The sequence below is a fragment of the Pseudochaenichthys georgianus genome, unplaced genomic scaffold (genome assembly GCF_902827115.2).
Source record: "Pseudochaenichthys georgianus unplaced genomic scaffold, fPseGeo1.2 scaffold_296_arrow_ctg1, whole genome shotgun sequence".
NCBI classification, from domain to species: domain Eukaryota; kingdom Metazoa; phylum Chordata; class Actinopteri; order Perciformes; family Channichthyidae; genus Pseudochaenichthys; species Pseudochaenichthys georgianus.
This window is the reverse complement of record NW_027262957.1, coordinates 124,730-142,337: the sequence shown is the minus strand read 5'-3', so window position 1 is coordinate 142,337 and position 17,608 is coordinate 124,730. Positions and strand designations below refer to the sequence as shown.

The following is a 17,608-nucleotide window of genomic DNA, read 5'->3' as shown; positions in this document are numbered from 1 at the left end:
CTCGGCAAAGGAGAAGTGCTCACTATCACAGATTTTTTCAGATTTATGAACAATATTTGAGAGAAATGGTTATTTTGTGTATATGGAAAATGTTTTAGATCTTTGATTTCATCTCATGAAAGATGGGAGCAAAAACAAAAGTGTTGCATTTATATTTTTGTTCAGTGTATCTACAAGGGAATGGCAAACAGCCAGGCCTGCTGAACTCTGCAATTCTGGACAATTCAACTCTGCAACACCACCGTCTGTAACCAACCTGCACCAACCCAACGATGGCACTCAGAGCCTTTTATAGCTCCAACATTTAGGAGGTACCATTGATAGGGTGCTACAGTGAGACATATGCTTACAGTTAAGATGAAGACAAGTTAAACAATAACAAACATTAAATAATCCATATATAATGCATGTATGAAAGGAGAACTAGCATCCCCCAGCAGATATAAATATAACAGCATCCCCCCCCCCCCCTGCATCATCCTGCTCATTAAACCCCACCCGGAACCTTAAAAGAGGTTGTTGTTCCCCGGGGACTCTTTTAGTGGCGGACCATGGGACCGTAGACAGGAGAGCAGATGTGAGTGTTTTCATACCTCACCCGATATATGTGTACTTAAATTAAAATGTTAACAAACTGCATTTGTTACAAGACACATATGTTTTTAATCTTACTTACTGTATAACTGCCTATATATTTTTTCCTGTGAACCAGGAATACATATCCAATCACATGTGGTGCAAATAATGTGCTTCACCAATGAGGAAGCCATTTGAAGCGTAACGGTGTCTGAGATCTCTGTCACCTGAGATCATCTCCGTTACAGAGACATGTGGAGCAGAATAACTAAATGCCGCTTCAATTACGCACAATCATTGAGCCACATGTTAACCAAGGTGAAGCCTTCTGTATCTACAACATTTAAACCACAGGACAGGAAGTGGTCTCCTCCTACAGAGGACACAGAGACACTGAGGAGTCAAGTGACATGAGCCCAAACCCAGCATACAGAGGTTCAGTGAATGTGGTTCTGAAGGTGTGGAGGTGGGTCAGTGTGTCAGAGGAGACTCTGTAGAAGGAGAGAGAGCCAGCAGGATGATCCAGATACACTGCTACTCTACCAGAGGGGGAGGAGGAGGGGGAGGGATGAAGGAATGTTTCTCTCTCATTGTGCCAAACAGAGTGACCACCATCAGAGCAGATCAGACTCCAGGACTGATCATTCAATCCAAACCCACAGTCCCCCCTGCCTCCTCTCCTGCTGATTCCTCTGTAAGTCACTGATACATAAACCCCTCCTCTCCACTCGACCTCCCAGTAACAGCGACCAGTCAGAGCTTCTCTACACATCAGCTGTTCCCAGTCAGAGCTTCTCTACACATCAGCTGTTCCCAGTGGTCAAACCTCTCTGGACGATCAGGGCATCGCTGCTTCTCTCTCACACATGTCACCTCCCTGTTGTTGTCAGACAGTTTGAGTCTTATGTGTGCTGTGTTTGGGTCCAGTGTGAGTTCACAGGCATCTGATGGAGAGTAAAATAACCAGCATTGGTTTATCATCAGATTCATACCAAGGCTTTATGTATTTTGTGCAGTGATGTTGTTTACTTCTTTGTCATCACAAGTCAACATGAATCCACACTTACACTTCCTCAGACCTGGTTTTAACCTCTGCTCTCCACCATGGTCCACTCTGGAGAAAGAAACAGTCAGGATGAGTCTCTAATGCATTATAAAATATTATAGGTGTAAGAACAGGTGTTCTTATGTGTTGCACACGTTCAGATATTTCCCCAAACATCAGAGGTTTGATCCTGCTGGTGGTTCTAGAATACAAATCAAATGATCACTATTAATGTCCGACAGGAAGGACCGAAGTAGAGAACCAACACATCCCTGATAAATAATGAAAATGAGAACGATTTTACTTCCTTGATTTTAATGTTACTTATAAAGTTTCCATTCAATAAGATTGTATGGGATCATTGTGTTTCGTTACTCAGGCTTTAAAACTTCTCTGAACAGAATTAAGAGAAACAAGAAGTTCTTCATGTTTCTCCAGAGAAACACAGCCTTCCTTTGTGACCAGACAACCTGAGAGCCTACACACACACACACACACACACACACACACACACACACACACACACACACACACACACACACACACACACACACACACACACACACACACACACACACACACACACACACACACACACACACACACACACACACACACACACACACACACACACAACATAAGTTATTTAGTGAGTCCAAATTAGTTACATTCAATTACATTAAGCCAATAAAAGCTTACGGTGTAAACTTTAAAAAATAATCTGGAAAACTGACCTGAGAGTCTCCAGCTCACAGTGTGGACTCTCCAGTCCAGCACACAGGTTCTTCACTCCTGAATCCTGCAGGTCGTTGTTACTCAGGTCCAGCTCTCTCAGACTAGAGGACTGGGAGCTGAGGACTGAGGACAGAGCTTCACAGCTTCTCTCTGACAGGTTGCAGTCACTCAGCCTGAAGGAGGATTATTTAGAATAAATACAAATAAAGTACCATTTCTCCTCCATGACACATAAACACATTTGATAATGTTTGTATTCCATTCATCCTTCCACCTACATGGCTTTCCTGGAGGCTTTGACCACTGGCAGCAGCCTCAGAAGAGCCTCCTCTGAAGCAGAGTATTTCTTCAGGTCAAACACGTCCAGATCTTCTCCTGATGAAAGTAAGATGAAGACCAGAGCTGACCACTGAGCAGGAGACAGATTATCTGTGGAGAGACTTCCTGAACTCAGGGACTGTTGGATCTGCTCCACTAGAGAACGATCATTCAGTTCATTCAGACAGTGGAACAGGTTGATGCTTCTCTCTGGAGACAGATCCTCATCCATCTTCTTCTTGATGTACTGGACGGTTTCCTGATTGGTCTCTGAACCACTTCCTGTCTGTGTCAGCAGGCCTCGTAGGTGTTTCTGATTGGTCTGCAGTGAAAGACCCAGCAGGAAGCGGAGGAACAAGTCCAGGTGTCCGTATGGACTCTTTAAGGCCTGGTCCACAGCACTCTGGTAGAGATGTGTTAGTTCAGATTCATCTTCAGACTTCTGGGAGGTTGTTGGTTCTTCTGCCAGCAGGTTGACTCCAGAGCTGATGAAGGTCAGATGGACATGAAGAGCAGCCAGAAACTCCTGAACGCTCAGATGGACGAAGCAGAACACCTGGTCCTGGTACAGTCCTCTCTCCTCTCTGAAGACCTGTGTGAACACTCCTGAGTACACTGAGGCTGCTCTGATATCGATGCCACACTCTGTCAGGTCGGACTCATAGAAGATCAGGTTGCCTTTCTGCAGCTGCTCAAAAGCCAGTTTCCCCAGAGACACCATCATCTTCCTGCTCTCTGGACTCCAGTGTGGATCTGTCTCAGCTCCTCCATCATACTTGATGTTCTTCACTTTGGACTGAACCACCAGGAAGTGGATGTACATCTCAGTCAGGGTCTTGGGCAGCTCTCCTCCCTCTCTGGTTTTCAACACCTCCTCCAGAACTGAAGCAGAGATCCAGCAGAAGACTGGGATGTGGCACATGATGTGGAGGCTTCGTGAGGCCTTGATGTGGGAGATGATGGTGCCGGCCTGCTCCTGATCTCTGAATCTCTTCCTGAAGTACTCCTCCTTCTGTGCGTCAGTGAACCCTCGGACCTCTGTCACCATGTCCACACACTCAGGAGGGATCTGATTGGCTGCTGCAGGTCGTGTGGTTATCCAGAGGCGAGCAGAGGGAAGCAGCTTCCCCCTGATGAGGTTTGTCAGCAGCACATCCACTGAGGTGGACTCTGTGACATCAGTCAGCACCTCAGTGTTGAGGAAGTCCAGAGGAAGTCGACACTCATCCAGACCGTCAAAGATGAACACGACCGGGAACTGATCAAACCTGCAGATTCCTGCGTCTCTGGTTTCAGAGAAGAAGTGATGAACGAGTTCCACCAAGCTGTACTTGTTCTCTCTCACCACATTCAGCTCTCTGAAGGTGAATGGAAATATGAACTGGATGTCCTGGTTGGCTTTGCCTTCAGCCCAGTCCAGAGTGAACTTCTGTGTTAAGACTGTTTTCCCAATGCCAGCCACTCCCTTTGTCAGCACTGCTCTGATTGGTGCATCTCTTCCAGGTGAGGCTTTAAAGAGGTCTTCTTGTCTGATTGTTGTTTCTGGTCTGTCTGGTTTCCTGGATGCTGTTTCAATCTGTCTGACCTCATGTTCAGCATTGACCTCTGCAGACCCCCCCTCTGTGATGTAGAGCTCTGTGTAGATCTGGTTCAGAAGGGTTGGGTTTCCTGCTTTAGCAATGCCCTCAAACACACACTGGAACCTCTCCTTCAGGCTGGATTTGAGATTACGTCTGCAGACTGCAGCAGCAGTTCCTGAATGGACAAACAAGAAGTGTGATTACAAAGTAAGTAAGATGCTACAGTAAGTAACTTTCTTCAGTACATACAGTGACTGTCTAAGGAGTATCTTAAATATATCCTATCATGCTATTTTTAGGTATATATTATGGGTCTCAGATATATACAAATATATAAAAAAACATGTCTATGACGTGTTTTGCTCAAAATACCAAACAGATCCTGCATTTTAGACATCCCTCATTTCCCTCTATTTCAGCCCTGTCAGAGAATGGCTGATTCTCTGACTGTAGCTGCTGGCCCCGCCCCCTTTGGAGCAGCGCTGCAGAGATAAAGACTGACAGATTCTCAGCTAAATGCTGCCGTGATTAAACACCATGTCATGTTCCAAACCACATCAAGGATTATAACAGAAACAGTATGGAGCTCAAACTCTTTTTCTCCCACAGGATGAGTTCCTTCTTTCATTTCCTACTTTGTTACACATACTCTCTCCAGTACAGGTTAGCTCTTAGTGTTAGCAATGCTAATCTAAACAAAGACCAAGATCCCTGTAATATAGTGGTGCAGGGATGACGTATTTTTGTAGGCCAACCCGGAAGTAAGCTGCTGGTTCCCTCGAATAAAAGCAACAGGATTTCTCCATAGGATTTTGGAAAATTGTAAACAATTAAATCTGTGTAAAACGTACCTGTGAGATAAACGCACGGATAATCTCCACATGTCTACCCTACTTTTATGATTTTCGATTCATAAATCTGATCGCCAGAAGCAAAATGCTAATGTTATGCTATAAACTAACTACAGTCGAGTACAGCAAGGTTGCACGACTGATTAATAAGGTACAAGATGAAGCGTTTGTTTGAACAGTTTACAGGAGGCAGGGACTTGCTTTCAAGCAAAACAGGGCAAACAAACTTAAAGTGTTTACTTGTTCGGCGTAATGACGTACAACGTCCTCCACCATTTTTGTAGTCCTATTCAGCCAATTATTAAGGGAGGCGTGTGGCGCAGTGGATAAGTGGAGTTCAGATCAGGGGGGCACAGGCTCAAATCCCACTGCAGTCAGCATGTGGTTGTGTCCCTGAGACACTTCACCCCAAAGTGCTCCTGTGGGGATTGTCCTCAGTATTGAGTTTGTAAATCGCTTTGGATAAAAGCGTCTAACAAGTAACATGTAATGTAAACAACCATCTTTTTTCAGACACGTCAACTCTTCAGAAATCACCAGTGGGGTCACTGCTGATGAATTTAATGTCGTAGAACAAAACGTGATTAGTCTCAACCACAGACCTTATTTCCAGATATTTTCTAAAAACATGATACAAAAGACGTTGACTCTGAGACCTTTTTTAGCACGTTAAGTTACAAGATTAACATTCACAAGTTTCATATCATCATAGTTAACTGTTCAGCTCCGTTTATTAGAAATGTACCCAGAACAAAAATATTAACAGCGCAACATTTAGTTGCTTCCTTAACCAGTTTAGCCCTAAGCCTGTTTTTCAGGTCTCAGGCTCGAAAAGGACATTCCCAGAACAAAGGACCATATCTTCCCTAAAAGGGTTCAATTAATAAACTTTGTTCTCAAAGTAATTCAGATTGAACATAGTAAAAAACTGTAAATTATAGTGTTCGTCCAAAGATTATGTTGTACTTCTAGTGAAAACCACCCTTGAATGATGGTAAGGTAGACATATAATAAGTACCCTGTGTAAAAATGTATGCAAAAAAGTGACATTTGACCTTTTTAGACAGATTTAGCACAAAAAAAACAACTTCTGGGGTCATTTGGGTGGATTTGACATATCTCTGGGCATCCTTGGTCGATTTTGAAGATTGACATCTCTTTTTAACCGCTAGAGCCAATATAATCGAGTGAAAGTTCCACATACACACACACGTTACAAAATAAGGATTGATAGTGATGCGTAGAAAAACCGGAACCTGCGCTAACCTCTGGTGGCTACCATTAGCAGCTAATTTTTCTTCTCCAATTTTTGCATAAAAATGGAATTATGGATTATCAATACTTGTTTCAAAGTGACAGACACATTGTATTAACCTATGGATTAACCTTCAGCAGCGTTTTTTCTCGTTTTAATGCCATTGAACACGACTTTTGATCAGAATAACAGCTAAGGTGGGCATATCTCCGTGTTTTGCTACGTAAGGTTACTCGTGTGTTGTCTGTATTTGCTTCCCCTGTCAGGAGTTCTGATCGCTCAGTGATGTACCTTATATTTCTATAATCTGTGGAATCTCAGGATATTATCTAAGCTTGTTTGTGCAGATCCAATAAGTATATCGATCGGTATAGCTAGAGTTCTGTGCTAACGGCTTTAAGATGTTTTCGCACAGGGCTAATTCAGAGGCACAGCGTTAGCCTTGGGTTTTTTTTTGCTAAAAAATAAAAAAATCATCAATTAGCTGAGTTACTTCCCGTTACATGGATATAAAACATTCATAGTTTATTACATCTTAAGAAGCCCTCAGACACTGTTGCTTGCAGATGTTGTGGTTTTGGCCCCTTCGGCAGGTCCGTGGGGCTAAAGAGGTTTAAGAAACAGTTGTTGACAGTTCTGCTGTGAAAGTGGCCGTGTCATACCTGACCTTTGCCTCACCTACCTCTATTTAGCTTACCATTGATACAATATGCTAAATTGGCTGTGAATGGAAAGGATGTATGTTTCCTTCTCTGTTGTTTCAGGCATATGAAACCAGGCATGTGAAACTAGATAGAACATTCTGAACTTTTGACCTATACACACACACACACATTCTAGATGGTGCAATAAAAGCATAAAAGTTCCAGCTACCATTCTGAAAAGGGGTTTAACAGTGCAACGTTTTGTTGCTTCCTTAATTAATGTTTTAGTACCAGTAGTAACCATTTGTATGCACTGGTTAACAAGATTATGCATTTTAAAGTGAATATGGAAAGTTAATGTTAAATGTGTTGAACCCTCTTACTGCTCTGCAGACGGTCAGCCAGCTCCTCCTGCTTCATGCTCCTCAGGAAGTGCAGTGAGATGTTCAGAAAGGCCTCTCTGCTGCTCCTCCTCTGCTCTTCATCCTCACCGTCCAGCACCTCCTCATCCTCACTCTGACTCTCTAAGCATTCTGGGTAATCTGAAGTCAGGACTGTCTGGATCTTCTTCAGCTCGTTCTTCACAAAAGTGACGATGTGGTCCTCCAGCAGCTGGAACAGAATAAAATGTAAACTTGAACTGGAAGTCAACATCAGATCGTGAACCTGCCTTACACTTGCAGTTTATGTCTCACAGCTACACTGACGTTAGTTCCTACCCATAGAGAATATCTTCTCTCGAGTGTTCAGCAATGTAATGCTTGCATTGTCTTCACAAGAACAAACAATACAATGCCTGGTAATGTAAGGATATAATCCAGCATGAACACACAAACTCTCATGCTGATGTGTGTGGCTCATTCTCACCAAGCAATCAAGTGGTGACACAATTCATGATAAAGACGTGATCCTTAATGATTGTTGAACTATATTTGCATGATTGTATTCAATTTAACAATAGAGGTGCAACTAATCTGCAATGAGCGTTCCACATGACATAATTAATTGATAAAATAGATATTTGAGATGCCGGAGAAATGTGTTAAAGTAAAAGCTCTCAAGGCAGGATTGAGGATTTAGCGCCTCAGATGTGAGTAATAATAATAATAATAATAACTGAGATTTATATAGCGCCTTTCAAGGGACCCAAGGTCGCTTTACAGGAATTGGGGCAAGCACACACAAAACAAAACAAAACAAAGGTCAGACAGACAAAATAACAGATCGATTTAAGGGCTGAAAGCCTTGATGAACAGATGGGACTTGAGGGCCCTTTTGAAGGCGTCCAGTGTGGGGATGTTGCGAATCTCCGCAGGGCGAGCGTTCCAGAGGGTGGGGGCTGCCACACTGAAGGCTCTGTCCCCGAAGGCTCTCAGTTTGGTGCGGGGGGTGGTGAGCAGGCCAGAGTCTGAAGACCGCAGGTTCCGGGGTGGGGCATGGGGGTGGAGGATGTCCGATAGGTACTGGGGGGCAAGGGCATGGAGGGACTTGTAGGTCAGGAGGAGGACTTTATAGTTTATGCGGAACTTGACCGGCAACCAGTGGAGGTGGATGAGGGTGGGAGTGATGTGCTGCCACGGCTTTGTGTGTGTGAGGACCCGAGATGCACAGTTTAGAGTAGTCTACACTGTCTATTTATATAATTTCCTCTTAATATATATGGCTTATATGGTTGAGCTGTGAATGGTGTGTGTGTGTGTGTGTGTGTGTGTGTGTGTGTGTTAGCCTACTAATGTTATAAATGTGCCAGCTGTTCCTTGTGTCTCTAACTGGAGGGAGCCACAGATCATGTGTGCAGATTGCAGCATGGAGATGGCCCTGTCTCTCCAATCAGATACTTCCTTAAGTACACTACCGTATTGTACACTGAGAAAGCCCATTGGGGAACATGCCTCTCACCTCCCTCTACCTGCTCCCTCCTCCTCCCACCCTGGAGGGGCGTAGCTAGCTCATCTATAAAGGCAGCCAGCTCACCTGTGGCAAACCCTAGTGATGGCAAAATGAAACTTTGAATGAAACATCGAACCACTTGGACAATTGTGTCGGAAATAGGTTCATTTCTCGAAGCTTCAGTTACAGCGACCTCTCCTGGCGAAGTGCAAGGCTGCAGTGGGTTTAACGTATCTTTGCCTTGAAAAATATTCGATGCACACACACACACACACACTAAGACTGAATATCATGTTCTATTTGAAATTAAACATCGATAATTGTGTGTATTGGGTTATTGAGAAGAGACTAGAGAGTGCTGGACATGTATGTGGGAGGAGAGGGCCTTTTATCAGTTATTAAAGTTGAAAAGCAATAATTAAAATACATCGAATCCGGGCTTTGAACCAGCTGCACGGAGGACATCGCCGCATTCGGGCCGCCGGCTCTACCCACTGGGCTATCTATTCCTTGAAATATTGAACTGTTTTTATATTACTGATAATTCTCTTTTTGTTCACAACTTCTCCACATTTCAAAGTGTTTCCCGAGCCAGAACGACCTCTCTTTCTTCCTGGCTTGCTCTATAATGATACAATTCAAATGCAATACCAACAACAGCTCAACAGCAACAACGCAAACTACGACAACAACCCACACATTGCGCATTGTTTAGAGCGGTCATAAAGTGTTGAAGCACTCAAATTTGAAACTGTTTCAACCTGTCACCTGTCAGAATCGAGACGAGGCAGTGCATTGAATCACCTGATTGGACGGCGAACCAGTAGTGATTCATTCTGGAAATGAAGCAGTTGCTGCTTCGGACGTCACATGTCACGTGATTTGAAGCAAGCTTCGAAGCACTGCTTCTATGGAATAGGAAGTCCAGGGCTGAAGCTCCGTTCGAAGCTTCAGTGTCAAATTGCCATCACTAGCATTTAGTATTAGTGTAACGTGTATCAGCTAGCAAACCCTCTCCCCCATAAACAAAGAAGCAACTCCTGAGAACCAATTGTTTGTCTGAGTAAGTTTTCCTCTCCTTTGTATTTTCATAGCAGCTTGAGTAGTTTATCTCCCTATTTTCTGTACCGTTTACACTGCATTTGTTTACTTTATTTCCACATTACACATAATTATGTAAAAAGATAACTGCTTTGCTGGAATATAAATTGAAGTATGAATATTATGTTTGAACTAAGATGTGTTTTACTTTCCATCAACCAGAAAAAATTAGGACACACAAGAATCAACAAATTACAATAAAACAATGATCTGGAACTCCTGCCTCCATGTGCTCATCTTTAAATCCACTGCCTTGACTATTTAATCCTTGAACCAACCACCCTCACCACCTCCATATTCTTCACACATCGCACACAGCTGCTGTGCCCTCACAGGACTGCAAGCTGCTGCCAGCAACGCTCTCGGGTGATTTACCAAAATCATTACATGCTGCTCTAACCCACTAAGTTTAGTGATATGTTTATCTAAAAGTAAAAAAAAAAAACATGCAACTTCCATTATGTATTGAGTGGCATTTGGAGGCACTTATACACTTAAAACAGTGTGCATCTGGATTTTGACAGGATACCAACTGGTGACTTCTAGAATTGTGTGAGTAACATTCTGTTTTTAGACTTCTCTGTTTCATTTGATTTCAAACCTTTATTTATCCAGGTGTATCCCATTGAGATCATTGATCTATTTTTCAAGGGTGACCTGCTGAAAGAAGGTTCCACATGAATACATATAAACATAACAGAAAAACAAAAAGGACATCATACAGCATATTTACAGTGACTACAGTTTACATAGCTAGTAACATTTACAGGTTCCAACAGTTTCCGATTGGATAGCATCTATCCTAGCTTTAAAAACATTTAGTGGAACAAAATTGCTCAGCTTCCATTCCTTTTGCAGACTGTTCCAAGATATCTAAAAGCTGTCTTCCCTAAGACAGTCCTAGCAGTTGGCACATATAATAAAACCACAGCATTCGATCTCAGGCAGTAGCCACTTACAATTCTCCGTGAGATCAGGGAGCAGATATAAGATGGAAGTTTCCCTAACATGGCTTTGTATATAAAAATGTACCAGTGACTGAGCCTCCGTACATTAGTGAAAGCAAACCAGCCCTTGCATACAGGGTACAGTGATGGGTTAATGCTTTACAGTTTGTCACAAAGGTCACAGTGACTAGCCTTTTCCTGGCCTCAAGCGAGAAACAGGACTTGTTTCTGTAGAAGAAACCTAGCCTCACCCTCAGTTTTTTTAGCAGGTTATTGACATGAAGTTTAAAAGTGAGACAATCATCAAGCCAGATACCAAGGTATTTGTAACAGGCAACAACTTCAAGTTTTATTCCTTGCGTAGTTACAATATCTAAAACAGGCTCTGGTGTCTTTTTAGCTTTAGAAAAGAGCATTACCTTGGTTTTATCCACATTTAAAAGAAGCTTTAGTTCAGAGAGCTGAGTCTGAATAGTGTTAAAAACAGCTTCAGTGTGTGTACTCTGTATAAATGCTCTGTAGTTGATCTGACTGAAATTGTGATTTTAAATCTCAAAACCGCTACAGTATCTGTCAGGCAGAAACCTGGGTCAACTAATTTGACTGAAACCTTTAAGCTGAACTAACTGACTGCTAGGGTTAACTTTGGTTTAAAATGAGTAGAATACTAAGCGCTTTATTGAGTAGGTGTAACTGCATTAAGGGTTAAACTCATAACTTTATAACTTAGGGTTTAATGTAATTGTAAAACCATTGGGCCACTGAGAAGACAATAACAACTCAGGAGGGAGCCAGTCTAGATTTCCTTTTGAGGGCCACCAGCTGCAGAGAGTTAACTAATTAAAGGGACGTGGCCCCACTGTGAGAACTCAGCAATCGGGTGTCCATTTTAGGTAGCACTTTCCTGGAGCGTCAGACGAAGACTGACAAAGGAGTCCTGTTGGAGTCACGAGGGAGGCAAATCCTACTTTGATTGATTTAAGTATGTCTGGTGTTTTGTTTTATTTTATTTTACTACTATAGGACTTGTTTAATTTTTTTGAAAGTAGCTCTCATCCTAAAAAAAGTTGGAGACCCCTGTTATAGAACGATACATTTGACAATTTTAAGCTTGGCCTACCATTTTATTGGAGCGATGAGGAACAGGTGGGGCTTGAAAAGGCCCACCTGTTCAAAGTGGGGAATGACAGAAAAGTTTTGAGAACCACTGGCCTATGGTGACATATGTAAGAAAAGGGAGGAGAGAGTCAATTATATTGAGTAATTGATTTCATATTGGAACATTTATTTCTCAAACCTATGTTTTATGGAAGAGGAAATGTACTTCTGATAAACTAATCTTTTATCAAACGGTAAATGGTGAATTAATATAATATTTAGAATCATTGATAAGGGGTGATATCCACAGGGACTAGCTCACATTTAACTTAAAATAACATTTCTCTGCTTTGTACTGATGAGTTGATGATTCTTGCATGTTAAATTACTAACACAAACCTTACATGTATGCATGTGCATGTGTCAGGAAGGCTCCCAAATAATTCTGAGGGGCCTATCCTATTTTTGTAATTGAATGATAATGTGCTAATCCATTACCTTGAGTTGTCTGCACTCAGGAACACATCCCTATCAAGTGTTAACCCAATAACTAGGACAGCTCTGAAGGTCAAGGGTCAGAGAGAGAGGGTCACACCCTCTGGCTGCAGAGAGCACCCCCAGCCACGGGCGAGTAGTGACACAAGTAGTGACACAAGTCATTTTCATGAAAATGCATCCTTCATGGTGTTCACAAGAACACTACTCTCAGAGATGGTGAGCAGCTGGGGGTTGAAAGATAAGTGTTTTGTTCCTATAATTTCGTTAATGTTAGGCTGGAATTCAGTTTGTTTGCCCACAGTGATGAGGAGGTAGAAGGAAAGTTAAACATTACGTTGCCCGACTGAACATTTACAAGGTGACCGGGCACCCTTGCATTGGAGATCTTTCGAGATGAGAGGATTCTAATCTTCAACTTTCTGATGGGATGGGATGCTTCTTCATCTTTCTGCTCGGGGGGACCCAAACAGACAACTCTGCAGGACGAGCGATGGCTTCAGAGGCTCCATGTTTCTTGGAGGGGCAGATTTCTTCCTAACCTCTCCCATCACGGGTCGGGGCATCTGGATGTGCCACTTGGAATAGGCTCTGCTCTCAAGCAGATAGCAGAAGGAATGCAGGCAGATGAGCCTCTGTGTCACTGGGTGATCATAAAGTGCTCACTGTGAAGGAAATATTTTTGTTTATGTGTTTGTACCAAAAAGCATTTTGTGTTTCACATAGGTCTGCTATAACTTAGAGCAGGGGTTTAAGAGGTTAAAGGTTAAAGGGTTAAAGGTTCCGCTTTCCTGTTGGGGGACTGTGACTAACTGCCAGAGGACTTTAACAGACTGTCTTTGTCTCTGAATCCAGGTTCTTGTGATTATCGATCAGAAGACGCGCGAAATAGAGGCTCCTCCTTGATTATCTGTGTAGATTTGCGCTGTGTTTCTGTGTAATCTTCAGTGTTGGCTGGGGAATCACATGATGAAGACGTGTGAGAACCCTGCCAATGCTCCCGGCCGTTGGCTCTCATTAAACTCAGTGTTTGATATAAAGCGGACTCCAGCCTCCATTCCTTCCATCTACATTGCTGAAAAGAAAATCTCTCTCACACTCACTGAATGAGCCATAAAAAGCAGAGCAATTGGGGGGGGTTGAAATATGGCGCTCTGAAGAAGAAGAGTTTTGAGCCAATCAGCACTCAGTGCTAATCTACAGTATCAGGATGCCTTCACACACCAGACATTCTGTGTCATAAAGAGAGGAGGAGAACGAGTCAGGAGGACATGTTCTTCCAGCTCTTGTTCAAAGATAACATTTTAATTGAATGACCAGATGTTTACAGATGTACAATTAATGATTGTTTTTATATTTCCAATGAACAGACATGTGTTAAATAGTGGTGACAAATATATTTTGTCAGATCAGATTACACTTTCACACTAAACAAAATAAATTAATTGATATTTTCCGATGATAAAGGTATTGAATAAGAGATATTTCTAATATTATAACAGATAATGTTAATATCCTTAATTGTCAAACAATCAGGCTTAACAACACTACTCTTCAACGTATTATCCATGCACAGACACCCCTACAATGATGTTTCAAGTTTAAAGAATGTTTAATTCTTCCTTTCCAGGTTTTTACAAAAGTCTTTGAATATTTGCCTAACTTTTCCTTTTCAGATTGTTAAACATTTTGAGAATTGTTTGATTTTCCCTTCAGATTTTGAAATGACATAATGATTGATAGTTGAAGTAATGTAATTATGTTATCATGCCATAGTCTTTCGATTTAATATGTAATGAAGTAAACGTAAAGTAATCCTAAAATTGAAGACACTGTAACTTTGCAGATTACAGATTGATCAAATCACAACTGTGAAGTGTATACCTTAACTGGATCTCTTATGGTCCTGAGTTTAAAATGCTTTTGAGTAGTGATTGCCTTAAAGTAAATATTTTAAACTGCAAGCTGGTTTTTATTTTATAGTTTGATAAGTGAGATCAACTAATGAGTAAATGTTAACTTAAAACATATTATTTTAAAGTAGATGTTTTTGCTATTGTGCATCTGTGTTTTATGCAACAAGTCCTCCAACTCATACGACCAAATGGGTCGAATGTTCAAGCCCTTATTAAAAACCAAATATGTCGTTTGTTCAAGCGCTTAATACGACCTATAATTACGTTTAAAGTTGTCGGCCTCTAGTGCTCCTGTTGAATGCAAACGTTACAGAGGGTCGTTTATTCACAAATAACCCTCTCTGAAAAATCCTAAATTGCAGGATAGTTTGGCCATTAAAACGCTTTATGATTAGATTTATAGCGAGAAGTGTATATTGTACTTTTAGAATCCACGTCCAGTCGATATGTAGGATCTATAGTTTGATAGATATTACGAAGATGATTTGAGGTTTTGTCAGGAGAACGTGTATATGCGGCAGCCTCCATGTAAAGTTACGGGTTGAAAACAGTATTTCCAGTCTCGACGTTTTCATAATAAAACCAATGATCAAATGATTTAACAGTGATATCTGCACTACTCACCAACTAAAAAACATCAGTTTATCCAAGTTAATTATATGACATGTATTGGTTTAAATTGTGTACAATGCTTTTGTGTTTTTCCAATAGGTTTTTCTCTTTCGATTCTGAGAGACACATTTCTTTTTTCAGAGGTTTTGATAGGCTAAAATCACGCCGCAATGCACGTCGGGATATGGTGTTTATGTGATATGAAATCGGAAAACATTTATAAAAATCATACTTTATTCCAAGTGTTCTTGCTTTTCTCTTTGGAACTCATCACATAACGGCATTGTAATACACAGTTCGGCTGCATTAAATATTACAGATCTGCCCTAGATATGTATTTATAGAGCCCTGATCAGAAGACCTTTTGACAAACTGGAAGAGATGCCGCCAAAACTGAATACGTGACGTGGACCATAAATATATCAACAATTAAACAACATCTTCCATTTCTTTTCACACAATACGTCTCCTTGCAGCATCAACACTAAATCGGCTGACTTTTATATTTGATCCAATTAGTAGATAGTCTGTATTTATACCATAACGGTGCACAGCTGATAGAAAGGGACTTACTTAAAGGAACTACCTTTCCAACTCCTCATGCAGTTGACTGTTACAGGTCGATACAGGTACATGGCACAATGCATAAGCTTCACATCGAGAGACTGAAACTGTATTTTCCTTTACCGTTCTGTTTTAATTTCACAATAAAGTGAATAGTCATATTATGTACGATATTATTATGTTTTATTAGCTACACCACTGTTTTTTAACCCGCGCCACCTAGTGGTTAAAGCACGTTATTGAATGTAGTTGTTGAATAAGTTATATTTGATGAAAACATTTAAATATTAAGAGTAGCCTACATACAACATTGAAAATAACAAGAAGATACTGTAGTGATCTCTACAATAAAACAGTTTAGTGCAGGACGTCCAAAGATATTAACAGGAGGATGTGCAAAACAGACAAACTGATAAGGCTGAATTTTACTCAGGTGTAACTAAAGTCTGATTTAAGGGTTGTTTTTATTTCACATCATTAATCAGAATCTGCAAAGTAACTCAAATAAATGTAGTAGAGTAAAAATACCAGGTTAACCTCTGAATTGTAGTGGAGTAGAACAAAGTAGTACATGCTGCTGTAACAAAAACATTTCCCAACTTGGGATCAATAAAGTATCTTATCTTAAGATGATCGATGGCTACTGCCATATTTGCTAAATGTGCATCTGAACCTTGACAAGTGCATGTTTCAGGCTTATCAATTAACAACAGGAGGGGTCACAGACATAAGACCAGCTGTTAAATAAAGCTCTTCTGACCTTAGCTGGCATGTGGGTATATATAGTAATGCTGCCCATTATGGACACAAGCAATTTTCACCCATGTATTAATTATATGTTTTAAATTTGATAACACCAATGTGTTTCGTATCCCCTAAACCTCCAGGGATGTATACAGTTTAATACTGGCAACTTCTAATTGTGGGAAATACGAAAACGTCTTTTAAAACTACAATTCCCAGTAGAGACGTGCCATAGAACATGTTGCGAAACACATAATAGCCAGCATGTGTAATTCTGGGGGGGGGGGGGGGCTGGGCTGGACCCGTCCATGTCCAGATTTGGATAGTCTGGCGTGGTTCCATTCCATTTCAAAGAGCTGTTTGACACTCGGCGTAACCTTGTCGCACTGCCACCCCAACATCCAATCACAGGGCTTGAGGGCTAATCACGGGGTTTGTAAAGCAAGGCGGATGTTGTAGTCCCAAACGATAGCTGGGGATTCTGGGTAGTGTAGTGTCTTCTGAGACTCTGGTGTCTAAACTCCGAAAAAACAATTTGTTTCTCCGAATCGAAGGTTAAAAACACAAAACCATTGTACACAATTTAAACCAATCAATATTGTGTAATTAACAAGGATAAACTGATGTTTTTTAGTGGATGAGTAATGCAGATATCACTGTGTAATCATTTGACAGTGTGGGGAATACTTCCGGTTTTATTATGAAAACTTCGAGACCGGAAAAACTGTTTTCACCCATGCTAACTCTACATGGAAGCTGCCCCATATACACGTTCTCAGATCTCACTGTCAGCACGCCTCGAACAATGCGCCATGTCGGAAAATACAACACATTCTGTCATTTAAAATGACAATTTGTAACTGAGAGGAGTGACTGCTCATTTCTGCCGAGATGCTCAAAGGGTGAGACGCTGTGTCTGAGAATCACTGACTGGCAGAATTTGTATATTCTGGAGTGGAGCTGTGCAGAGAGCAGGGTGGAGGAAATGAGAGCAGTGGATCATCACGGTGCGGAGAGGAGCAGCGCTCGTTCCACTAGTTCCACTGCAGCTCATGGTAGCAGCTAGCTGGTCCTGCTGCTGCGGGTGCAGCGGGTCAGTAGGCGTGGGCACCTGTTCTTCGTGGTCCCAATCCTCCCAGTTTTCATAGTGAACATCGGGATCCTTGTGGATAGCAGGGTTGTCCAGCTGGACCGACTCCGTTGGAGATCGCGGTCGTTTACGCTGACTTGTGACTGT

At 41.6% G+C, this 17,608-nt stretch overlaps 1 protein-coding gene across 1 annotated transcript in view; it reads right to left on the bottom strand.

Moving 5' to 3' along the window:
* Nucleotides 1-723: 723 nt before the first annotated feature.
* Nucleotides 724-17,608, bottom strand: part of LOC117442096 (NLR family CARD domain-containing protein 3-like) — a 19,170-nt gene continuing 2,285 nt past the window's right edge. The window contains exons 5-10 of the mRNA XM_071202352.1: nt 7,388-7,644; nt 2,635-4,429; nt 2,356-2,529; nt 1,644-1,690; nt 1,403-1,520; nt 724-1,370 (exon numbers count right to left, since the gene is read on the bottom strand). Of these exons, the coding sequence (XP_071058453.1) occupies nt 950-1,370; nt 1,403-1,520; nt 1,644-1,690; nt 2,356-2,529; nt 2,635-4,429; nt 7,388-7,644 (2,812 nt within the window). The 3' untranslated portion in view covers nt 724-949. The remainder of the gene's footprint in view (nt 1,371-1,402; nt 1,521-1,643; nt 1,691-2,355; nt 2,530-2,634; nt 4,430-7,387; nt 7,645-17,608) is intronic.